Source organism: Sphaeramia orbicularis, chromosome 24, assembly GCF_902148855.1.
Source record: "Sphaeramia orbicularis chromosome 24, fSphaOr1.1, whole genome shotgun sequence".
NCBI classification, from domain to species: Eukaryota; Metazoa; Chordata; class Actinopteri; order Kurtiformes; family Apogonidae; genus Sphaeramia; species Sphaeramia orbicularis.
The window spans coordinates 28,738,010-28,764,215 of NC_043979.1; the positions used below are offsets into that span (position 1 = coordinate 28,738,010).

Consider the following 26,206-nt stretch of genomic DNA (forward strand, 5'->3'; position numbering starts at 1 on the left):
ACCGTGAATGTTAAGTGAATCTTTTGTTTGGTCGGACAGTGTATAATGGTGAGACGCAAAAGACACAAACTAAAGCTACACAGCAAAGAAAATTAGTTGGAAAGTTATTTTCCCACACTACCACCTCAGGTATAAAACTTTCCCATCCTTAGAGTATCTTTTTTTCTTAAGTTAATGAACTTGTCGGGTCTGTATGTGCTTTACCTGTAACTTCTCCAGCTCCTCTTTGCATTCTCTCTTGAGTTGCAGAAGTGCTGCCTGGTGTTCTGACAGGAAATAAAGCAGAGGGAAGAAACAAACTGTGAGTAAGAGCATAACAATAGCTTTGTGTTTGTTCTTGTACCACAACACATGTTTATTATTCCAAACAATTGTGCCCAGGAGTGATTTTTTTTTAAAGTAGTGGGGGTGATGGGGATGTGGTCTGCCACTGACAAGCAACTTACAACAGCAGTGAGACACTAGAGAACTGAAGATAATTTTATATTACAAACAAAATTCATTCTTTGTTGAGTTTATTTTCTAAACTCTTAACAGCAGGAGGAGGTTGTGTACTAAAACACACTTACAACAATCAAAATCACCAATGGATCACCACTATGTATCTGTATCAGTCACTGAATAAAGTATAAAAGTCATTGTTTACACACATCTGTATTAATGTATCATCAGGTTTTCCACTTCAACCTAAAACTCCTAGGCGGTTATGTAGACAGTTGGTCCAAATAACACCATGTCTTATAATCTTTATGTGCTACAACAGCTGATAGTTTACATTATAGCTCTGTTAGCTTAGCCACAGTAAAACTACAAATCAGCTCTGTTTTCTTCACAGTTTATGTTGTCAGAAGCTGCACTAAAGATCTGTTTGGAATCGTCCAAATAAGGTCAGAACTGTCACAGTTTAGTCTGAACCATAGATCAACAAACAGCCAACTTAGCATTAAACTCCATTCTTTTCGTTGAGAGCTGTGTCCAGTGGTGAAAACAACAACAGAGCTTCTGGCTGTTATCATTTTTTTTTTTTACTTTAAAAATTGCTTCTTAGTCGTTTTCATCCCATCTGGTCACTTTCTGGCATTTTGGTCAAAGGCCCCATAGTGTTAATTTTCCTCATTACAAGAGACCAACAGAGTGACTCACTCATTACTCCCTCTAGTGGCCACAGTGTGAACATATTCAGTTCATATCTCTACAATCCAATACATGAGCAACTTCAGCAGAACTTCATACAGTAGTCCTTCTTTCTGAACATTGTAATGGTAATTTTTTGTCATTTTGTAATACTTAAAAGTAGAAGTACTGCATATAGCCCCTTTAACCCTTTCATGCATAGTGGTCACTACAGAGGACACCTATTCTCCAGCTGTTCTCTTGTACATTCATGGGATTAGTTGTTTTAGTTCCATGTCCTCCTGAGACCCAGCAATGCATTTTTGTCCTCTGTAGGGGACAAAAGTTTGACAGCTTCAGTAAAAAAAATGCTGCTCATTGCGAAGGACATTCCATTAAAAAATAAATAAATGAAAATAATTTTAAAAATGTATATGAAAAAACTGATGCATTATGCAAGTTTCCAATCAAGATGACTGTTTAATGTTTAAAAAAAAAAAAAAAAAAAAAAAAAAAGCTAAAAATGTTCACTTTCCTGGGTCTCAGGAAACACAGTGGACGCTCATGCATCATCAACACTGACATTCAGACTATGACTGTAACTTTGCTGTTCTTGATAAACCTGATCTGCACTAACATGTTTGAGTGTAAATCAACTGCTAATTTTCTCAAACAATTTTTTTTTTTTTTTGCGTATTACCTCCATAACTAGTATTAGAATATGATGAAATGTGCGAAAACATGAGATTAGCTGCATTAAAAATATATATATATTTCATAGTTTTCACACAGTAGATCACTTTATGATGATGGTTTTAAATATATGTTTTTTTGCTTCAAAAATCCAATGCATGCCGTCCAGCTGTGTGGACATTTTTGTAACTCTGTGAAAAATAGATTCATAAAAAAAATTCAATCGCGTTGTTTTTTTCATGCCTAAATAGGAATAAAAACACTCAAAAAAAAAAAAAAATCTTGATTAAGGTTCTCATAATTCATGCATGAAAGGGTTAATAGTACAATGGGGCTGATGAGTGTATGAGGATATACAGAGGGATACTCTTGCTTAAAAATGAAACAAAAGTTGACCAGATGATGGCAGTAGAGTCTCAAATAAAAGAAAAACACACACGGACTCACATGCATAACTGTCATCTCAAACACCAAGTAAACCTACAGACCAATCAGCTGGAAAGTGTGTTTACTGTCCAAAGGAAGGTGTGTACCCGTGGCGCACAGCTTTATCCCTGCCCAAACAATGTTTTATGCCACTTTAATCCTTCTGAATTGAGGCACACATTTGTCAAGTGAAGCTGGGAATGTTTTTTTTTTTTTTTTAATTACCTGAAAAGTCAGACTTAGATGCCTTGAGACAAATCAGTAAATAGTCAAATAATGTGTTTGACCATTTTTCCTTATTTTATTGCCTTTGTTTTATCATTTTCATGTCAAATACACATAGCTCGGTTCATCTGGGCGCATAGTTTTTTGGAATCAACAACTGTAACATTTATTATCAGGATGACTCTCCATAATAAATAACCTTTTCTCGAAGAAGTTTGTCATTTGGCATTTGACCGCAGAACTCCATCTCCCATGAACACCCTGTGAGCAACCTGAATCCTTTCACATTCAGCAGATGGAGACTAGTTAACTTACTGTAGACACACACAGGGTGGAGTTGTGTTTATTTTAGCTGTAGAGCCTGATATTATATCCAGCACATGATACCACAGTGCAAATACTCCTACACTCTGTCAACATGTGTCACGAATATTTATAACGTGGTGAAAGTGCATATCTATTTCCTTTGACTCTCATTATTTTGGGATTTTCAGTGTATGTATTGATGTTTTTACCTGCTTCTGTGTACTTAAGCCCAACTTTTTCCTCTTTGAGCGGCGGCCACACAGCTTGTAGACGACCAGGAGTTCGCTCCTCTCCCTCACCTGGAGTAGACGTTTCTGACTAAAGTGTAATGAGATAGAAACAGGAGACATGTTTAACTTTAAAAGTATAACATATGATCTGTAGCAGTCTAATATTGACTGGTATGAAGTGATTCTTTTCTTTTTTTTTTTGTTTTCAAACTGATGATTCCATTAAAACAATCACTGGAGTTAGTGAAATTTGTGCCTCTTAGAGATTCTCAATCAAAACACGACTGAGAGATGTGAAAAATATGATAGACAGAGACATTTTGAAATAGCAAGGGATTGTGAGAATTGTTGTTTTCACCACCATTGTTATTGAAAATCATTCTGAGGCAGAAATCCTGTTCACAGATGAGGTAATGTATTAAAGTTGGATTGGATTATTATGTTTTATGACGTACATTTGTTTTATATAATTTCATTTAGTAACATCAAACATTAAACCTAGAAATGATATGATGACACAGAACTGATTGATGAGATTTTGAGCATGATTACAAACATTTGGTATAAGGATTTTACATGAGTCAACAAAATTTGAGATATTTTGAAGAGAAAACTGGATTTTATAGCATTAAACTAACCACTAAGGTCATACTTTGCCATCAGGTGGGTCTTTCTTCTCTGGCGTCTTATTGGAGGTTCTCTCAAAAATCGCCCTAAGCACATCCTTGTCATTTCTAATCTTTTTCCTTATTGCCTCCAGGTCTATCTTCTCTGCTGGGTCTTTCTTTAAAGGCTTTGGGGTGAAAAAAGCCTTAAAAGCATCAAAAGCTGCCTCTGCACTTGAAACAGGAGGTTTGGTTGACTCCACAGCACCTATATCCTCTTCAGATCCGCTCTGAGTATCTTGACTATCTTCAATTTCATGCTTCTCTCTGGTCTCCTCATCTTCCTCTGACACACCACTACTCTCCGTCTTCTCCTCTTTCTCATCTTCTCTCTTTTCCCGGTTTAGAAACTGGGAGATTTGATTCAGGAAGTTCCCCTGAGTCTTACCCTCTTCGTGCTTTTCAGGGAAAATGTTCCTGTTTGTTCCCAGAGACAGTGGTCTAATCTGGGCTACGGTGTCATGCTCGGGCCCCGTCACCCCTTTTCTCAGGACCCTGAGGCCGCTGAAGAGGGCGGGAAGCTGGATCTGCTTTTCTGAGGGGGAACCTGGGGAGAAGGTGGCTCTTGTTAAGGTGGATCCAGGTGGAGGACAACTGGTTAGAGCTGCAGTTGATATGGAAACATTTGGAGATGGATAATCATGGGGCTGGAATGAGTGAACTGGGTGAACGTCTACTTCCTCCACATCTTTCCTCTCCTCCTCAGCCTCCTTTTTCAAATCTGCTTGCTCTTTTGCATGCTCCAGCATTGATTCTAACTCCTCCTCTGTTGTTACTACATCTGAAAACCCACTTTCTGCAGATTCCTCAGGGTCAAAATACGCATCTTCAGTAGAAATACCGGAAAATTCAACATTATTTAAAATGCAGGGGACAAAATCCTCCTGGGAATCTGCAACTTGGACATTTTCATACAAGTCAATTGCTTCCTCAACCTGCTTGAAATTAATTGGTGCAACACAATCCCAATCTGTATCTACTGAAATGTGCTGACATGTCCGCTGTAATGAGTCTATGTGACAATCCTCTTCAATACAACAGTGAACTTGCTCATTTACTCCAAAATCCTGTTCTTCATCATCATCTTCCTCAATGTTTACAGCCATACTTTGCTCAAAACATATTTCACCAACTTCCAGCTCTGACTGGTTAAAACAATTCATCTCTTCATTTGCTATTTGTGAGTTTTTTCCTGTTTCCATCATAATTCCGTTCACCACTGAGTTCTCTTCTTCAACAGGTAATATAACAAGTGATGAGGAGTCTCTACAAAACTCCAGAGTGTCCATATTTTTCTTCAGGTCACCCAGGTCAGAGTTTTCCTCCATGAAGTCCCCATCAAGTTCCTCAGAAAAGACTCGGAAAAACGTAAGAATGGCTTCTTGCTGCTCCATTTCTTAAATGTCAGAAGAAATAGACGGTAACGCAAAGGTCAAGCTTTTGAAACAAGGTTTATAGTTGATAATTCTCATATCTTCTAGAAAAAAAATCCAAGAAACTGCATTTAAGTATTTGTATGTCATGCATTTCTTCAGTTTCATGCAACTTATGAGTCAGTAACAAGTTCCATCCATTAAGTCATAACATCACTTATGAAAATACAACCTGTTTGCGCTCCAGTTTGTTGCAAAGAAACAGATTTATCCTTTCTCTGTGCAGCAGTTTCTTCATGTCTTACCAGGCTAAAAACCTATAAGTAGAAGCAGTCGTTAGTCACTCAGAACACCCAATGACAGAGGAGAAATCCAAAGAGTAATGGAAAAGTGGAGGTTTCCAAGCCGGGCTCCATGCCCTGTTGGCTGGAGTGACTCAGCAGAGCTCAACCACAGTTACAGTCATAGCTGAATCCAGGTTTTAGGCATCCAGATTTGCTTTATACTCCCTCTGGTTCTTCTGAAGCTGATGTTCAATGTGCATCTCATATCATCCCACAGATCATCACGGTGCGACTTGAGGCTTTTCCTCAGTGACTGCAACACCCTGACAGACCCGTGAGCTGTGCCACAAAGGACGCCACTCAGAAACGAACAGATGGAAGGACACCACACCCACAGCTGAAAGACGGCAAATAAGACTGTCAGGGATCACTTGCTCAACACTTGGTCCATGACAAGGAAGTCTCTCAGCTTCTCTTCAGGTACTGAGTACAATCCAGTTAATCTGAATGTTTTAGTGGTGGTAACCCCACCTCCTGTGTACTGTTAAGCAGCCCACTTTAAATCTAACATATACCACTGACAGACAGATGAGGGCTGTTACATTAATGACACAAAACATTTACCTCCTGAGACCAAGGAAAGTAAAAGTTTTGGCAATTTAATTTTTTTTTTTTTTTTTTTAACATTAAATAATCACGCAGCCATGGCTCAGGAGGGTCATCCAATAATCGAAGGGTTGGTAGTTCGAATCTAGCTCTGTCCTAGTCAGTCCGCTGTCCTTGGTCAAGACACTTTGTCTACCTTGCCTCCAGTGTCACTCACACTAGTGTATGAATGCGCATGAATGCTCGGTGGTGGTCGGAGAGGGCGTTTGGCACAAATTGTCAGCCACGCTTCCATCTGTCTGCCCCAGGGCAGCTGATTACAAACGTAGTTTACCACCCACCACCAGAATGTGAATGTGAGAGCGAATAAATAAAGTAAAGTGCTTTGGGTTCCCTTGAAAAGCGCTATAGAAATCTAATCCATTATTATTATTATTATTATTATTATTATTATTGTATCTTAATCGGAAACAGCATGATGCAACAGTTTTTTCCAATATCTATCTATCTATCTATCTATCTATCTATCTATCTATCTATCTATCTATCTATCTATCTATCTATCTATCTATCTATCTATCTATCTATCTATCTATCTATCTATCTATCTATCTATCTATCTATCTATCTATCTATCTATCTATCTATCTATCTATCTATCTATTTATCTATCTGTCTGTCTGTCTGTCTGTCTGCCTGCCTGTCTGTCTGTCTGTCTGTCTGTCTGTCTGTGTCTGTCTATCTATCTATTTGGAATGTCCTTTGCAGTTTTTTTTTTTTTTAATAAAGCTACAGAGGACAAAAATGCATTGCTGAGTCTCAAGAGGTTGGTAAATGGATTATGGGCTGATGTGTGCCAAATCAAACGAATTAAAAAAAGAAATAAAGCTCAGAAAGTTTTTTTTTTTTTTTTGAAAATTAACTTTTACTTAAAAGTTACATATATACACTGCTGCTCATAAAGTTGGAATAAAATATTTGACCTCTTCTCACGAAATGATTGTGACCATGTGATTTATTCTTGATAGACTCAGTACATAATCATTGCACCAGATCAAAGGCGATTACTGATGTGTATAAATAGGAATAAAAAGAGGAATGTGTCTGAAAACAAAATTATTCCAACTTTATGGGAAACAGTGTAGATTAGTACAACAATGACTGTGTCAAGCCAAGCTAATTAAAAATATTTGGGCATTAATGCATACAAGGGATGAGGATTAGAATGAGTGAAAACATTTCAGGATCTGCTATGTTTCTGGATCTCCTCCAAAATTTAATGGGTTCCTTCACGGCCGATGCACTTTATGCTGGTTTCATGGAATTCAGTGCAATAGTTCTTGCATAAACCTCCTCATAGACAAACTCAGAGACAGTACTAGAATTATAACCTCTTTGACTAAGGTGCAAGTTTATTATTTGCACACAAAATGTACAAAAGTATCAGGAGGTTTTCTCCAACTCTAAAATCCCTCCTTCATGGTTCATGTTTGTTGATTCTTCACTCACTGGTTCCACCTTTATTTGTTTTCATGTTGCGCTATCGCAGCCAGCAGGTAAGTGGCTGATCATATTATAGCGATAACATTTTATACTCTATGTCATGACACTGAGACTTGTTTTACTCTCTGTTTCTGATCATAGAGAAACTGGCTACACTTAATCTGAATACTAATAGTGCTTTTTCATTCTCACTGAGGGACATTGTGGCCTTTATGCAAGCTGTGTTTATGTAACAGGAATGAATCCAGATAATCCTGTGAAATAGCATTAAAATCTGAGCACATACCGCAACTTCTGGACAAACACTCTGGCCGGTTTCCAGCATTAGGCCTCTGAACTTAGAAGGTGGAGAATGTATAGATTAATATGAGACAATAACAAATGCAAAGGGATTAAAAATGACCCAAAGGTGCATGTTTGTTTCTAAGATAATGCAAATGTGATGAAAATAACATCCAGCATTGCCCTTCCATGACTTTTTAGCAGAAGCTGCTTCTCATTAATGAGCGTCCTATTTGTCCCCTCAGTTCAACTTTTCAAGTGCATTAAATTACTTTCAGCGGTGGTTTTACAAGTTGAGTGATTTCACAGTGTAAACGATATCAACAAACAGGTCAAACTAATAGAATCGGATATGATAATAAAGACTTCTTTAACCAACATGTAAGAATCAAATCTTCCAGATAAGTGAACCGTGTCACTGTTTGCAAACAGTATCCAAAAACTGAATGAACACTGTATGAGCATTAAGTGAAGACATGGAACGTTTGTGCAGAAATGTAGGGGTTTTTTTTTTCAAATATTTGTGGTTGCATACATTCATTTCTGGGTGCTTCTATAAAATGGGGTTTATTTTGGTACCTGGCACTTTATCAGCTTTTTAGACCCCATAGTAAAAGAGAAATTTAGAGATATTTTCCCCCAAGATGTACCTAATGATGACCTCAGATAAATGCAAAAAAAAATTTAGACTCTTGCCATTATACTCCGAGCCATCCCAAAATCAAGGAATTTTTACAAAATACTGGGGCCAAAAATAGGACCAAAATTGGGACAAGAAAAGCTACCTAGGTGTCAGTGCATTTGATCTGGAAAACATGGCTTCAAATGGTCTTATATACAGCTATAAAGACACTGTGTTAAATTTGACGATCCTGGTGGTTTTTCTAATCCAGACGTGTGGGTTTTTCATGAATCGGCAGTCTCATTCCAGGTTGTGCGTGTAACCCACTGTGTCCACTTGCGTTACACGCAGAACCTGTCTATTTAAACACATATAAATCACGAGTGATTTTGCAACAGTGGTCATTTTTGTGAAACACTCTGCCTTGCATAATTAGTTCGATTCCTAAAATGTACCTGTGAGAGAATAAAAAAATATTTGAAAAAATAGTAGCGTGTAATTTCCATGTCCTTTTTACCATGTTACATGCAGATTTTTGCATAAAAATATTATAAAAGTGTGTTTTACCTGAAAAATAGTTTCCCTTTTATCTCAGTAAATATTCATTTTTTAAAAAGACCGAAAGTGCTTCCAAACTTGCTTCATAACATTGTATCTTGTTTGAATTTTCAGCCCCTCTGTCTTGTTTTTAGGTACCAGTTTCATGGAAGCACCCTTCTACAAATGTTTTGGTGATCAATTTTACTGGTTTTATATATTACATGGATATTAAAATTATAAAAATGTATTTGAAAGTTTTGGCAATGACACAAATGTTCTTTTAGGACTTTGCTGATTCAGTTGTTTTTGTTTTTCATTAAGAATAATTTCAGGTATTTTATAAGTATGAAAGATTTTTATGAGCAAATAAATCACATTTATGCAAAGAGTCAGTTTGTGTCACTGCCAAAACCTTTGGCCAAAACTGCAGACCTACATATTCTCCATCATTCTGGTTACTATTTATGTGACATTTGATTGCAACATCTAGTGAATAAAGGCTGAAAAATGACTTGTGTGGTAAAATATTTTATCCCTCTAATTATATCAGTATGAAGACTAGGATGAAGACCAACTATGTGAGTTCACAGACACAAACTGTACTTACATGCAATGTCAAACAATTACTGAATAAACACTGATCTGGCTTATGTGAACACAGATCTAATGAAGAAAACATCAGAGCTGTTTGTTGTTGCCATTTCTTCCAAATTTCTCAGTAATCCTGCCTCCTGGTTTTAGAATAGCAACCACTTTGATATTTTTAATTTTGTTATTTGATCTTGAGATTGATCTCACAAACAATCAATACATTTTTGTTGCCTTTTCAACAGGTTTTAAGAAAACTTATTTCTCCAGACAATAAATCAGAGGATTATTTTAGTTCACGTCTGTCTTTATGTGAGCACATAACAAAACACATGAAGGAATGGACTGAATTTTTTTTCATGAGCAGGATTTACATTCTACTGTGACTGCATCCCCTTTTATCAGTTTCATATGGTTCATCTTATATAATATAATTATTGACTTTAGTTTTTCAATTTAACGTTCTAAACTATTTTTAATCAGGGTTGCATATTTGCATGAAAAGTGACATAAGGTATTCAAGTGCAATAAGTATTTTCAGTGCAAGAATTCTTGTATATATGTGTAATAATTATGTATCTTGTACAGACCAGATGTAGCTACACAAATTCCATTGTATATAATGTTTAAGTAGAATGATGCTCTATTCTATTCTATTCTATTCTATTCTATTCTATTCTATTCTATTCTATTCTATTCTATTCTATTTTATTCTATTCTATTCTATTCTATTCTATTCTGTTACATTTATCATATTATATTACTGACCATATTGCTAATGCTTAACTCATAAAAACATCATGTACACAGGTGGAAAGCAGGAGGGAGAGCTTAAAGACTCAGCAAACTAATAAAGACACCACTGAATATACAATGCACCTACAGAGCTGCATTAAATCCATCCTGTTATATAACAGCGGGGAACACAACATCCTTTGTCGCACAGCAAAGCATGAGGCTATTTCTTAAACCTGGACCTGTGGGACCGTGGAACTACTGGCCTCATAGACCAGCCCCCACTGTAGTGTAAAAATGTGGGTCAAAGTCACAATGATACAGCTTTTCTGAATATTTTCACTGAAATATCACACAAAGGCCTCTGTAGAGTGAGGTTACTACTCTAAAACACTGAAAATAAAACTAGCACATTTGTTGTTAAAGTGCAAAACGATGGAACAAACTAACACCAGTAGAGATTATGTTTCACTCTCAAATGTAGAGATATTTTTTTTAATCGAAGCAATCATTTCTCTTTTTCTTGAGCTTATGAATGAACTCTAACTTTGAACTAAGTCTTAATTCATACTACACTGTTTCTCTTGTTGCTGTGTAGTACTTATTATTTAATCTCTTTTTATTTTAATTTTACATAATCTGTACTTTCTCTTATTTCAAATATTCAATATTTGGATCTTCTATTGTTTATGTACTTTTAAGCAGTTGTTTCCTATTATTTATTATTTTCCTTCACCTCATGTAAAGTATATTGATCTACCTTAGTGTATGAAATGTGCCATATAAATAATCTGCCAATAGATTAGTAAAACATGATGCAGTTGGAGTATACGATGCTTTAGAGTCTGTCAGTACAGGAAAACAGGTGGAGAAAACTAAGTGTGTATTAGTGAAGGATTCTTAGGAAACAAAAATAATATATTATAGGTAAGACATTGTGTGGTTTTCAATGAAATGCTCCTTAACACATTCTTTGACACATCAGTCAATATTGATAAGATTGGTTGAGAAAAAGCTAAAAGAGTTGTTAAAGTAACTTGGATGTTTTCACAGTCAAAGTACTGAGTAACTGGTATAGAGACTGAACTTGAATCATCGCCTACAGGAAACAAAAATGTAGTAGCTGCCATACTGTGGACTTTTATGTGTACTTTATGAGCAAGTGTACTGTATATAAGACAGACCATGTGATATTGTTACATGTTTAGATACATCTATGGTGCATTATGTTCAAAATGCATTATCGTTTACTTGAACATAAGCATGAATTGAAATGATTTTTGGATCCAGAGGTAAAAATCAATGTCACTGTGAATGAAAATCTGTCCATTCTTATGAATTTGACATCTCAGCAATGCCTTGAGGGATTTTTTTTTTTTTTTTTTCTAATATAACACCAACTTTAACTTGGAGTCAAGAATGAACTAATTAGATTTTTTCAGAAGAAGGTACACATTTTTGGTGATAACTACTAATAATTGAGAGTAAAAATATGTATGTATGTATGTATGTATGTATGTATGTATGTATGTATGTACAGTTGTGGAAAAAAATTTTAGATAATCAAAATTCCTCAAAAACTATGGTTATGCAATCAAGTTCTAACTCCTGTGTCTCATGTGACTAAAACAGACAGAAAAGAAAATATGGAATGCCTAAAAGCCCTGTTTTTGGTAGTACAATGCCATAGCTACTGATGTAAGAACTTCAGTGATTTTGGTTATTGTTAAGAGGAACATAGAAAATGGCTAGATATCAGCTCCGAAATAAAACTCTTACGAGCTATTTTTGTTGTTATCATTATATTTGCCCAAACAAATGCACTTTTAGTTGTACCAGGCATTAAAATGTACAAAAAATTGAAGAAAACAAAGGGTGGTCTGATAATTTTTTCCGTGACTGTATGTATATACTGTAAGTATGACCAGATTATGATGCAAGGATAGTAAATGCATCTGATCTTATGGTTGCTGTTATATTTATTCTGTTTTCCAGTCTAATTGTGTTCTTTTTGTTGTTCACATTCCAATTAAGTGTCTTGTTTCCCTGTGATTTCAGCATTAATCCTGTCTCTCCTGTGGGTTTTCTGCAACCACTGGTGAGAGCAATTAAATCAGTGTGGTTGGAAGTCAATTCTCTGTTTGCATTTGAGTGATTTGTGGTGATATCTGGGTGCAATCGCAACAAAATGTGGGTGAGCTGTCAATTTTTTATTTTGTCGCACACTATGTAACCTCTTTCTCAGCAGGACCAGTAGATCGTTTTTAGTACTCGAATTTATCGGCATAGTTTTAACATTAATACTGTTCTAATTGGAAACGGTGACTGTCTTTATTTATATTCATAACCTCTTCCTGGGTTATAGTCCCTGGTTTCACAGTCACTCACTGTAATGAAACATGCAGACTTTGAGGTGAAGGTAGTAAATATTTAAAACCATTAGTCTGGACAGTATGAGAGTGCTGCGCTCTCCTTCACATCGAGTCTTTCACGCTACTCACCCTCGGCTCCGGGGGCAGAGGTGGTGTGGGGGCGGGGGTGTCTAGGATGTCGTCTTCAGGGGCAGTGATGCGCAAGAAGTCCACGTGTTTGGGTCTGGAGGGATGAGAAAGTGACCTGCAGAAGGACAGAGACTCCTCCACCTCCTGCTGCCAGATCTCCTCCTGCCGTTGGAGAGCCTCGTCTGGAGGAGGAAGAACATACCTACATGGTATTGACCGGTTTGCAGAGGTTCTTATTTGCACTCATGCACCTTAAACCTGGATCCTATCGACCTGCAGAGCCTATGTCATATCTCACAGATTCTTTAGTCTACCATTCTAGAGTCTCCAACTTTCATCAATCAATTTGATTGTAATGACTTCATGTAATTGGTTTCTGCCTCAGTGCTTTTATACCAGTATACTCAGGTCTTGGGGGACCCCAATCAACAGCATCCAATTTCAACTATGCACTTCTTTTTTGATGATTAATCTATCTATTTTGTTATGCATGCCATGGGTCTTAATTAAATGTAGCTCACACACTACAAAAAGTTAGGAGCACTATGTCAGTCATTTTGAAAGACTTGATAGATGCATCAAACTCAGATTTCCTCATGTGTATTAAAGATAAAGACCAGGGGTGTCAAACTCATTTTAGTATAGGAGCTATGTCCAATCCAGCATAATAGCATAGCATAGCATAATAGCCTGTAAATCACAGGGGTCAAACATATGGCCCGTGGGCCAAAACTGGACCACCAAAGGCTCCAATCCAGGCCCTGGGATGAATTTGTGAAATGCAAAAATTACACTGAAGATATTAAGAATTAGTTTAGTTCAGCGGCCACATACAGACCAATATGATCTCAGCTGGGTCAGATCAGTAAAATACTACCATAATAACCTATAAATAATGAGAACTATAAATTTTTCATTTTGTTTTTATGCAAAAAAAGTGCATTTCCTTGAAAATGCTTAACTATCTTTTTCCAAAAAATGTGAATAACCTGAACAAAATATGAACAACCTGAAATGTCTTAAGAGAATAAAGCATAATTTTAACAATATTCTGCCTGTTACTAAATGTTTAATGTATTTTTAGATCCACTGTGCTCTGTAAGTTGTAATGCACATGTGTAAATGATAAGCATATCAGGACAGACATTTCAGGTTATTCATGTTATTCACATTTTTTAAGGAAATTTTGTAAATGTAAACATTTTCATAATATAATGTTACTTTTTCCCTGTTATTATTTTTGTGGTCCGGCCCACTTTAGATCACATTGGGCTTAATGTGGCCCCTGAGCTATAATGAGTTTGACACCCCTGTTGTAAATAATGAGAATTCAACATTTTTCTCTTTGTTTTAGTGCAAGACAGTAAAATTACATTATCAAAATGCTTGAAAATGTACATTTACACTTTAGCCTTTCCCCCAAAAAAGTGAATAACCTGAACAACTTTAAATTTAATACAAAAAATAAGTGAATTTTAGCAATATTATGCCTCAAATTTTCATTTACATATGCACATTATGAGTTCTAGATCACAGTTTATTTATAAATGCACAAGACATTTTGTAACAGGCATAATATTGTTAACATTTTGGAGATTGGAGTTTGGAACTAAAATGAGCTTCACACCCTTGGCTGTTAATGCCTTCAGTTTTTAGCACTTCGCAAATTTATCCCATAGGCGTGACAGGAACCTTTGGTACGTTTGACACCCCTGATATAGACCCATTTATTTTTGTTATGACAAATATTCAAACTAATAGGGCTTTGCTAAACAATATGCTTAATTGCTTAATTTATGATAATAATAATAAATTGCATTTATAAAGCACTTTTCATACAGATGAATCTCAAAGTGCTACAGAGAAAAGACAGCCCAACAATGAAAAAAAAAATATTATATTGAAATAAAATACTAAATAAATAAAACAAAGCATCATGGTGAGCCATAAAAAGCCTGTCTGAACAGAAATGTCTTCAGTCCCTTTTTGAATGAGTCCAGTGACTGTGGAGCTCTGGGGTAGTCAGGGAGGGAGTTCCAGATAGACAATTACAATAGTTTATCTTCAAGAGCCCCAGTTGGTCATCATCATATAAGGAATGAGCGTTAAAACACACACTGCTGTAACTCCTCTGTGCTAAACTATGGTGTCACCATGAGGATGTAATAAGGAACTTCAGCTAAGATGGAAACAATAAAATCTGTTGCTCATGGGGCTGGGCAATATAACAAATTCAGCCTGTTTACTACTTGTAATGTATTTAATTTGAATGTGTTTCTTCATTCATATATGGTATGTAGTTCTAGTGAAGCAAGCATATTCTTGAATAATTTTCCCTTCAGTTCATGTGGCCAGAAAACGACTGATTAAAATCATCCATAACATGATGACAACAAAAAGGTTTTATTTACCTAGCTCTAACTGTTATCTGAGTTGTGAAAACAGTACTAAACTTGTGTCATACTCTTGTAGTTTAATTATGTTATTATGTTGTGACTGACAGGGCAATAATCCAAAAATCCTACATTTATAGATTATTTCTCAAGTCAAAGTCAAAGCACACACATCACAGTCTTAAACGGAATGCAATAAAATGACTAAAAATACATGTATAATAAAACCTGCTGAGGCGTTATATATAGTATTTGCCCATTAATGCACCTCTAACCTCCGATTAGAAATACAAACACAGCATTTTCTGAAACATATGTGTTCACCAAATTAAAATGTGTGAGGTATAAACTCAACTTTTACTGTAGCTTCTTTGATTTGTGTGTAACTCAACTAATACATTTGGTGATATGAAGGAAATTATAACATTTGACTGCAGAATGCATTATGCACATATGACATAAGCACAGACTTTAACATCACTCTATTATACTTATATTACATGCTTTAGAATAGTTATGTTCAGAACAACACTAGATACATAGGAGATGATAGGATGAGTCAACCAAATCTGCGCGATGAACAACTATTAACCCTTTCATGCATGAGAACCTTAGTCAAGAGTTTTTTTTTCTGGAGTGTTTTTATACCTCCTTAGGCATAAAAAAAAAAAAAAAAATTGCGATTGAGTTTTTTTTTTTTTTTTTTTTCGTGGAGTTACAAAAATGTCCATGCATTTAATTTTTTAAGTAAAGAAATATGTATTTAAAACCCAATATCAGGAAGTAAAATGAAAACAATGAAATAACATTTTTAAGGCTGCTAAATTGATGTTTTCTCACATTTTAACATACTCTAATGCTAGTTATTACCTCATATAATAATATGCAAAAAACAACTCTTTTTGTCTAACAAATAACAACTGATTTACACTTAAAAATGTTACTGCAGATCAAGTTTATCAAGAACAGTAAAGTTATCATAATGGTATGAATTGCAGTGTATTATGGAATGTTACAGAAGTGTCCATTGTGTTGGCTCATATGGAACTAAAACAAAACCTATGAATATACAAGAGAACAGCTGGAGAAGAACTGTCCACTGGAGTGACCACAATGCATGAAAGGGTTAAAGCAGAAAAATCAATATGTAGGAGAACAAAGTGATGTACGATTTCTCAGTGTTATGCATACTCTGACTACTGTTTCAAATTATTAAAAAACTACATGTACATACATTTGCTTTAGACACACTGTAGTGAGTGATTCATCTCATCTCAGTTGTCACAGTGGGATTCCTTTTTGCAAAAACAGATTCACTCTCTACTGTGTTCAAGCTATAAGTGCATCGGCACCAATGATGTTGAAGGTCACTTTGGATAAAAATATTCAATTAATATTAAAAGAATTCAAAGGTAACAAACCTGGAGGAGAACAGTGTTTTTTTTGTTCTTTCACCATCTGTATTTAAGACAAGGCATCATTTCAGATAAAAGAGCCAACAAAGATACCAGTCGTGCAACTTTCAACAGACGAAAAAGCAGCTGCAGAAACTAGATTAAACACTTTATGAAAAATGTGTTATCTGTCCTCAATTTGACCACAGTGAACGGAGGACTGGATTTGGAGAGCTCAGCATGTCTTTCTTCTTCTCCCTCTAATCATCATCCTCTAAAGACATGTTGTATTGTATGAAGCTCAGAGGTTTAATCCTATTTGGACAGCTAGGCGTCCTGCTGCCCAGACTGGGTCTGCTTTGATTTCCTCAGCAGTGAGTCTGATCTAAGCCTATGCCCAACACTGCATTTATTATGAAGAGTTTGTTCTAAGTTTACCTCATTTATACACTCTCCCCTTTTTTACATTACCAGAGGCAGCTTTAGTATCTTGCATTTGATGGTATATCATGACTGTCTTTGCATCTGTCACTGCATCATTTTATCAGAACGTAATCGTCTAAATGTGTTGTTTATCGTTTGTGTTTCCCGTCATTTTGTTTTACACAGAAATAAATGATGTCCTTGAGAATTAGCTCAGATTATTGGATGAGAGGTTGTATGATAAACATGGACACTGGGCCACATTTAGCTTTGAATATGGTGTTCATTTGGTGTGTTCATTTGTTTCAATAAGTTTGTGTAACGTCACAACATTTATTTTGGTCATGTTTTGAATCTAGACCTGAACAACTGAATCAACCCCAGATCAAAACAATGACCCTGCAGGTTTGTACTGTAGGCACTAGGCATGATGGGTAATCACTTGATCTGAATCTCTTCCTACCCTGAGGCATCCATCACTCTGGAACAGGATCTAATCTGGACTCATCAGACCACAGACCACCCTTTTTTCATTGAAATGCAGTCCAATCTTTATGCTTCTATGGTGGTTTAATCAATTTAAAGCTGCTCACTGCATCAGTTAAAGGGTTAACGAACTTGTTGCAGCTGAAACATATTAAATCAGTGCAGTATTTTATTTTATTTTATTTTTATTTAACCTTTATTTACCCAGGCAAGCAATAAGAACAGATTCTTATTTACAATTGCTGCCTGTTCAAAGAGCAATGGCTCCTTGAGGGGTAGGGGGTGAGGGGGCTAATAGTAATAAACAAGGTTAAACAATTACAGAAACAAACAGCTAATAAATAAATAAATACATTACAACAATAACAGTAAGACATGTAAAAGACAAATACTCAACAGGTGCAACAATCAACTAAAATTTGTTGCAGGTTTTGCTTAAAACTCCAGGGTTTGCTTAATTATCCAATGGAGTGATCTTAACTGTTTGTTTAATTAAACACCGGTAGAGATTTTTTTTTCCTTGGCAGTTTGCAGAAGCAGACCGAATTATTGGTTTAATGCCAAAAAGACATTGTGTCCCCCACTGTACATACAGTGTACCTGCTACAGCGCAGATGCCTGGTACCTGCCCGCCAGGTATTTAACTTTTAGATCAGTAAATGATTTTGGTTGCCAGTGGATCTTTCATGTCAAAGTGGAAGATTGCATATCCAACATAATTTGATTGAAAATTAACTTTTGACCTTAAATGAAATATACATCACATACAGTATGTATGTGTAAAGAATGCTGATATGAAACATAACCTGTTAACTGTTGTCAATCAAATGAATAAGACAGTCTTTTGGGATCATATATTTGTAGCTCTGACTCTGAAAACCTCAGTGCCTCACCAGCCATGAAGCTCACCACTGGTCTACAGATGTCTTCATCTTGATCAGACAAACATAACAGGCAAATAATTTCAATATCGTATCATCTGTGATACTGGTAACAACACAGGTATGTAGTTGTAAACCTTTAATGTTTCATAAGAACAAATTTTCAGTTATAGCCAATGGAGTGATTAGAATTTAATAAATGAGGCATTTATGTGATTAGGAGTTGTTTTTATAGGTTCGCTATGTTTATATTAGGAAAGAAGGTTGTAAATTAAATGATTTACAGAAGGGTTTTATGAAAAATAATCTCTTCTACAATATCTTCATGCAGTATTTAACATATTCTATACCCTCGATTATAACCAAATCTATCTTTTTACTTGTTTGAATAACTTTAAAGCCTACAGCAATCATTTCTGTTGGATGATCACTTTTTGGTACAACAAAAGAACTCCTTTTTTCTTAAAACTGAAGAAACGTCAACCAACTGGGTAAGTGCTCCATACAACACTACACTGAAAAGTCTCTTCAACTTTTGCTATTCTTGTATCTGCTAATTTCACATATTCACACTCATCACTGCCTTTCTCCTACAACATTCCAAGAGTCAGATGAGCTTAAACTTTTAATTTTGTTCTAAAAAGAGGAACCCACATCAGGTGCTTATCCAGTAGCTGACACCTGACTGAACACACACATACAATGGTATGTAAAACCAGTAAGGGGTCATTATTTACAGACTAAAGCACATCCTTCAGGTCTGCTTCAGCAGCTGTGGCAAAAAAAAAAAAAAAAAGAGAGAGAGAGAGAAATGGTTAGAGAGAGTGAGTGTGTCTGTGTTCAACGACCCAAATGAGACTACGGGAGAAGATGAGAGCAGACACCACCAGGCTGAGGTCAAAGTACTAAAATCTGAGCGTCCTAATCAATGTGTAAAACTGACTGTCAGGAGTCAGCATGTTCCTCCTCTAAAGCCGTCTGCTCTTCCTGTTCTGTTCACTTCACTAACCAACCACTAAAAGTCAATGTTACGCAGTTATGCTCACAGCTTTTCATACACACATCCTGGAACCACGCCAACAACTTTCTGGAGCTATTATCTCCTGCTAAATGTAAGACCATGAAACATATGCAGCCATATCTGAATAGAATAGAATAGAATAGAATAGAATAGAATAGAATAGATCTTTATTGTCACTGTCACAGGAACAATGAACATCTGTTTAGCAGCGAAAAAGACTGCATAACAATATCACACAAACTACTGAGAAATACAGACAACGTACAAAAGCTACAAAATAGAATATTAAATATACATGTACTACTTTAAGTACTTCTAAAAACTACTGAAGTATACAAAAAGCTAACTCTATATGTATGCCATGGCCTAGATAACTGGAGAGTCGGCTTATAACCAAAGGATCACCGGTTCGATTCACTGGACTGGTGGAGAGTTGTTGGCTGATGTGCCCTTGAGCAAGACACTTGACCCCCCTATTTTGTTCCCCGGGCGCCTGACATGGTGAGCCCACTGCTCTTAGCATGCAGTGTGTGTGATGCATGATCTAGTGATGGGATAAAGGCAGAAAATAATTTTCGGTGTGTGGTGCATGTTTACATGTGTGACAAACTACTACTGACAAAAATAAAGATTCTATTAAAATAAGGATATATACAGGCAGAGTAGGATATATACAAGGAAAGAGTAAAAAAACAAGGTGCATGGGTAGTGACTATTGCACTGAGGTTGGGTGAGTATCACAGTGGAGTGAAAACTGCACAGTGCAACAACTGGAAAATCCTTTAAAATACTTCTCCCATACAGCAGCCTTGAAGATAGCAAACAGAATGTGACAAAAAAACAATCACGTAACACCCTGATAGTGGGTAGAAATTCAGATTCTTTAAGTAAAAGTACTAATACAAAACTGAAAATACTTCATTACAAGTATATGTTCTGCATTTTAAATTCTTAAGTGAGTGTGATATCATCATGTAAGTAAGTGGATGTACGTCTAATATGTTTGGATTCAGTTTACTGCTGCATTAATGTGCATGTTTCATTTAACTGTTTCTACTGTTTACGGTTGAGCTCATTTGAACTACTTTATATTCTGGATCAAGTACAGTAAATTTTATTGTCTTGGACACAGTTCTTCAACCTGTAGCATTACATAAAATGAACTGTGTAGACATGTGTGTGGTATGTGGCAGCACAGTTTGCAGTTTAATCAATAGCTATGCATCATATTCCATAAAATCATCATATGTTTGTAGAATCACTCTACTGTGTTGAACCATGTTTATCTAAAAAGTCACATTTTTATGAGCTTAGAAAAACAGGCCTGTTTTTTTTGTTTTGTTTTGGGGTTTTGTTTTGTTTTTTAACTTTGTGACAATGCATTTTCAGGGAATCAAGGAGAGTTTTTAAGTGTTTATTTTGCTTAAGAAAGTGGAAAAGTTCTTCAGCCCGTAAGGGAAAAAAGGACAAAAAAAACCCAAACGTGTTAAGAAATATGTGGTTTTCACTGGATAGGAATTGGATACAAAAATGTCAATCACAGACTAATGCAAACCAGTGCCCTCAAACAAATACAATGATGTAAAAAGTAAAAATTTGCCTCTGAGTTGTTATGGAGTAGAAGTATAAAGCTACATAAATGTAAAATTGTATGTAAAGTTATTTTTACGAGGGGGGGCTGAAAAGTTCATAGCCTGACTAAGAAGGAGTTACTGCACAGCAATGAAACTTGGCATACATTAAATTCAACCCCTCCTGATACTAACTGCATGGTTTCCTTCCACATAAACCCACATTGGATGAATAATTTAGGACTTTGAAAAGTAGTACTACAGACATTTAATGAAAATGCTTGCTCTTCACCCCTCCCTCGTTCTCCCTCCCTCTTCTCTCCTCTTGAATTCAGCTTCCCACTTTTGCTCAGCTGATAAAGCTGGAGCATCATCCCCTATACCAACCATGTCAGCATGAATGTCCTTGGGGGCTAACCCCTTTTTCTGCAGACATTTGATAAGACCACAGTGCCACGGATGGTTCATCGAATGTCTTGGGTACTACTTTTCAAAGTCCTAAATTATTTATCCAGTGTGGGTTTATCTGGAAATAAACCATGCAGTTAGTATCAGGAGAGGTTGAATTTAATGTATGCCAAGTTTCATTGCTGTGGAAGAACTCCTTCTTAGTCAGGCTATGAACTTTTCAGCCCCCCTTGTAGATGCCTTCCTCCTGCAGCTCCCTCCTCCCAAATCAAAAGCCTAAATATAAATATAGACCTGATCTTGTTTAATGGTTTTATAGGAAAGTGCAACCATTTCTCTAAGCTTCCATATCAGGAAATGAAGCCAAGAAATGAAGTCATGTACAGGTCACAGGCAGAATTTGATCAGTGACTGGTAAATAAAGCTGTCAGTCAAAGCTTCAACCCGCCTACCTGTCAGAAAACACTTGTGATTGGACAAAATCAGGGGAGTGGATGCAGAAGTCTCACATCCTCTCAGACCACTCGAATTACAGTATGCAGAAAAGTAATTATGGCATTTTTATTTCAGACTGCAGCTTTAACTACAGTACGTGAATAAAAAAAAAAAACAGCCAGAAATATTATGTTAGTATTTTTACCTGAAAGCAGCAGGTCTCTTTGACTGTCCTCTGTGTCACTGGTGAACCCATTTATCTCTGAATGAGTCTGATACTGTTCACTCAGCCCCAGATTCACCCAGTCCAAATCCTTCTTTTTCCTCTGATAGGTTTTTTCTCCACTTGTCAGTCTGGTGGTCTTTTCAAAGCCTCTGCTCTGCTTAATCCACTCAGGGGTGGTTGCTTCATGTTGATCTGTTTGTATCTGAGACTCAGAGCTGAACAGAGGGGACAGGATAGGGGGTGAACATCCAAAGCTGCTGGATGTTCTCGTAGACGTGTTCAGGATTGAAGACAGAGACGGAGAGGGCATGGAGGAGTTTGAAAGAGAAGGTGATGAGGAACTGTTCGGCACTAATGAGTAGTTAAAATGAGGTTTTAATGGTAGATGATGAGGCCTTTTATAAGTCTTTCTGGTCTTGGTTAAGGGTTCAATGTGAGTGATTGTTGGCCTCCAGTCTGTGTTTTCTCCCTCCATCCTCAGGGCCTGATGCAGACTCTGGCTCAGAGCTTCTCCCAGAGCTCGAAGCTCCTCAACAAACAGAGGCCGATCATCAGCAGACTCCCCATCCTTCGATTCAGCGCTGGATTCTTCCCAGGGCCTCTGTTTCAGCAGCTCATGAAGACGGTGGTTTTCATCTCTCTCCTCCCTGTTTTCTTTGATCCAGTCCAAACTAGTGAGACTCACCCGGCGTATGATCCCTTCCACCTCCTCGATTTTACCCATCACTCGTAATGTTGCGGCCTTTTTTCCCATCTCATCTAACATCTGCAGAGATGACTTTTCTACACCTCCGACTTCCTTTTCTGTCTGTGTTTGGATTGTTGCCTGCGATTCTGGACTATTCCTGGTACTTTTTGGCTCCGGATTAGACTCTGAAGTACATGTTGAGTACATTTCATTGTCATATTCAGAAAGGTCTGTTTCTGAATCAGCAAAAGACAATTCTTCCCTTATAGATACATCTTTTTTTGGAGCAAAATGGGCCTTGGTGCTGAAAGGTTTAGAAAAATGCACAGAGGCTGGTGCGGTTGACTTCTCTCTCCATGGTGGTGCCAGATCCTGCAGACTACCATCACTCTCCTCCAACACTGAAGCATTTCTCTGCTCTTTTTCTTTCCTTAAACGTCTCTTTCTCCTGGCTTCAGGTGTGCAGATAATTGGCCTCTCTTCCTCCCATTTCTGTGTATCTCCAAAGGCAGGGGAGTTCATCATCCGGAGCTTTGTCAGCCGTCTTGCTTTGGAAGGTGCCCATAGAGTCCCTGGCATCATCTTGAGGTTATGCTGAAGGTTGCCAGTGTAAAGTCGCCCCTCTGTCCTTCTTCTTCTCTTCTGAGGGATCTGGATATTAGGGGATTTCGAAAAAGAATCCCAACTCTCCGCAAAACTATTCAAGTTTATCTTGGTCCCCTGTTGGTTGCCCATGTTCATGAAAGCCTGGCAGTCTGAACACAGCAGTAATAACTCTGTCAGCCAGAGGATCTCAGAAGAATCATCTGCTGCTTTGTGAGTTCCTGTAAAGTCTGCAGGGCCCAATTTGTCGGCTTGGCCCTGCTTCACTGATCCGGCCCATCCCTCCTCTTTGCAGCTGGAGGTCAAGCCTCGCTGGTGCTTCAGAGGGGCTTTAGAGGGGGAAGCTGGACCTCTGTGCAGGGGGAGAAATCTACTCACACAGCTTCTCTCCATGATGGGCATGTAGAGCTCCATGATGGAATGACTGCCCTCCATAGTGTTGACTGATTAAAACAGGTAGAGCAGGTGACTTCTGTTTGGTCTTTGACTGTTTGGCCCAGTGAATTCTCCTTCAACAGAAACCCTGAAAAATAATGAAAATAAAATGTTTTGCATTTATCTGAGTTTAATTAAAGAGCAAGAGTTATTTTTGTGGCAAATTATAAACTTGTAAATGGCTTTTTCCTCTACATTTAAGTCTTACTAAGTCTCTAAGGGAAGTTTGTCTCAGGCAATAATATTGTATTGCAGCTTGATAATAAACAAAAATAATGTGAGTATAATACAACACTGAAAAAGTGTAAAAATGAAATACGAAGACAAGGAGTATGAAAGAATACATAAAAAGTCCAAACACCAGACTAGGATCTTATCAATACTGAAGACTTCAGCTTTTTATGAAGTAGAGTTATGGAAATAGGGAGAAAAGAAAACTTAAACAGATTGTTTTTGCATTTACTAGCTCTGAAAAGTATGCGTCATAGTAAATAGTTTGTCCTCATCATGTAAGATATGTGAGGGAATCTTCTTTTTGCTTTTCTAACCACAAATGAGCAAAACTCTTTCTTCTTTACAACTTTCATTGTTGTTTTAACCAGTGAAACTATGCTGCCATGCAATATCTAATACTTTCTGTGATGGAGTTACAAAAACTTAACATGATTGTACTGCTGCTTACCCCAGTCCTCTGAAAAGATGCAACCTAATTTACTTCTTACTTGTCCTGACCAGTGCATATGTAATACTAACTAAATATGAAGAAATCTTAAATATTTTCAGTGCCATCGTTACACGAATATGCATGATACGTCTTAGTGGTTCTTCTCGGTTCAACTGGACTGGTTTAGCTCTTTTGAAAACATTTCGTCTCTCATCAAGAGACTTCTTCATTTCAGAACTGAGATTACTTCAGAACTGAACTAAAGAAGTCTCTTGGATGAGAGACGAAACGTTTTCAAAAGAGCTAAACTAGTCCAGTTGAACTGAGAAGAACAACCAAGAAGAATGATGACCTGGGCAAATGAGAACCTACACAGACATGTCTTTGCAGAATGTGGAATCTAATGTTCTATTTAATTAAGGAGTTATTTATGTGCAACTTGTTTGAAATGATTTATTTAATTAACTGTGCATGAGCTAGTCAATGCATGTCAGCACTGTTTCTATATATGTTCAGATATTTGTGTATTTCTTTATTTAAGGATCCTCATTAGTCTCTACCAAAGTAGAGACCATTCTTCCTGGGATCCATTCCCAATATAAAAGTATTACAATTTATACATTTATACATATGCAAGTCCTATTGTCATCATAACATTGAACATGGCATGTTCAGTATTTATGGCACATTGTAGATTTTCCTATTGTCATGAAGGCCCACTACTTTAATAATAACAATAACAATAACAATACTACTACTACTACTACTACTACTACTAATAATAATAATAATAATGATAATAATAATAGATGAGAGGAAGGTTGTAAACTGAATGTTGGGTAAATGAGGACACAGACTTGATGCACACACTGGCATCTGACAGAGGCAGTCAGTGGTCAGTGCAGGGTATTATGCAAAGACAAATATGCATGCAAAACCAATGTCTTGATGCCATCATGATCTAGTTTAAAATGACGATGTAGCTGTTATGTAACTAGAATGGAATGTTAGAGAATAACCGATTAACTGAAGACATGGAAATGTTTTATAACATCTCACATATGTACATAAATTTACTTATATTTTATTAAATCATAGTCTGCATGATGACTTAAGCTACTTTTTTTTGTAGTAAACTACTAAATCTGCATTAGCATCTTGTTCAAACTAAAATCTACTGTTGTCTTATATGCATTATCAGTATTCACATTATTATAATATTTGTCAGACAGAGACAGGACCAAAAGACAGTGACTTACTTGGAGATGTAAACTGTTGCTTTCCTCCATGCAGCAGCAGGTTGCTTCTCTTTAACACTTGCAGCGACACTGAGGTCACAAACGACACCCTCCCGCCCATCATAGTGACAGATGGGATTTCAACCAATCACAACTCGCAAAGGGAGTTTCCAGGACTCCTATTGGATGAGCAGAATAAAACTCACCACAACTAATTCCCAGAGGACACACAGGTACAGAGGGGAGCACATAAACAGGCAGATGGTAGGCTCATTACTACTAATTAATGTAATCCTCTTGACTTCATTCTATAGAGAAATGAACCAAGCATGAACGGTGAAATTAATTTTACCTGGTGAGTTGTCAGAGTAAGTTAATAAATTGTGATGAGCATAAAGATGGTAGTTCAGTTGTTTGCAAACTAGAATCAGACAGATACATATGCAGAGGACTGGACGGGATGTGCTTATACATGAAGAAAAATGTGTCACCTTATGTTCACACCATAAGTCCTGCATGTAGGGTATAATCTATATTAACCTGGAGCATGTAAACCACATCTGTCCTCCGTCATGCATGCACACAGGTAATCTGACCTATGACCAGCTGTCTGTGAAGGATTACAGACGTATGTGAAGAATAAACAGC

General features: G+C 36.8%; 1 protein-coding gene across 2 annotated transcripts in view; it reads right to left on the reverse strand.

The window, feature by feature from the left end:
* The window catches only part of fmn1 (formin 1), a 51,871-nt gene extending 26,230 nt beyond the window's left edge, over window positions 1–25,641 (reverse strand). The window contains exons 1-5 of one of the 2 annotated variants that reach the window (XM_030128737.1): window positions 25,580–25,641; window positions 21,910–23,744; window positions 12,693–12,874; window positions 2,973–3,081; window positions 205–266 (exon numbers count right to left, since the gene is read on the reverse strand). In XM_030128737.1, coding sequence (XP_029984597.1) covers window positions 205–266; window positions 2,973–3,081; window positions 12,693–12,874; window positions 21,910–23,656 — 2,100 coding nt within the window. In that variant the 5' untranslated portion in view covers window positions 23,657–23,744; window positions 25,580–25,641. Of the gene's footprint in view, window positions 1–204; window positions 267–2,972; window positions 3,082–3,645; window positions 5,783–12,692; window positions 12,875–21,909; window positions 23,745–25,579 lie in introns of those variants that run through there. The other variant, XM_030128738.1, reaches the window with a different exon arrangement.
* Window positions 25,642–26,206: the final 565 nt, after the last annotated feature.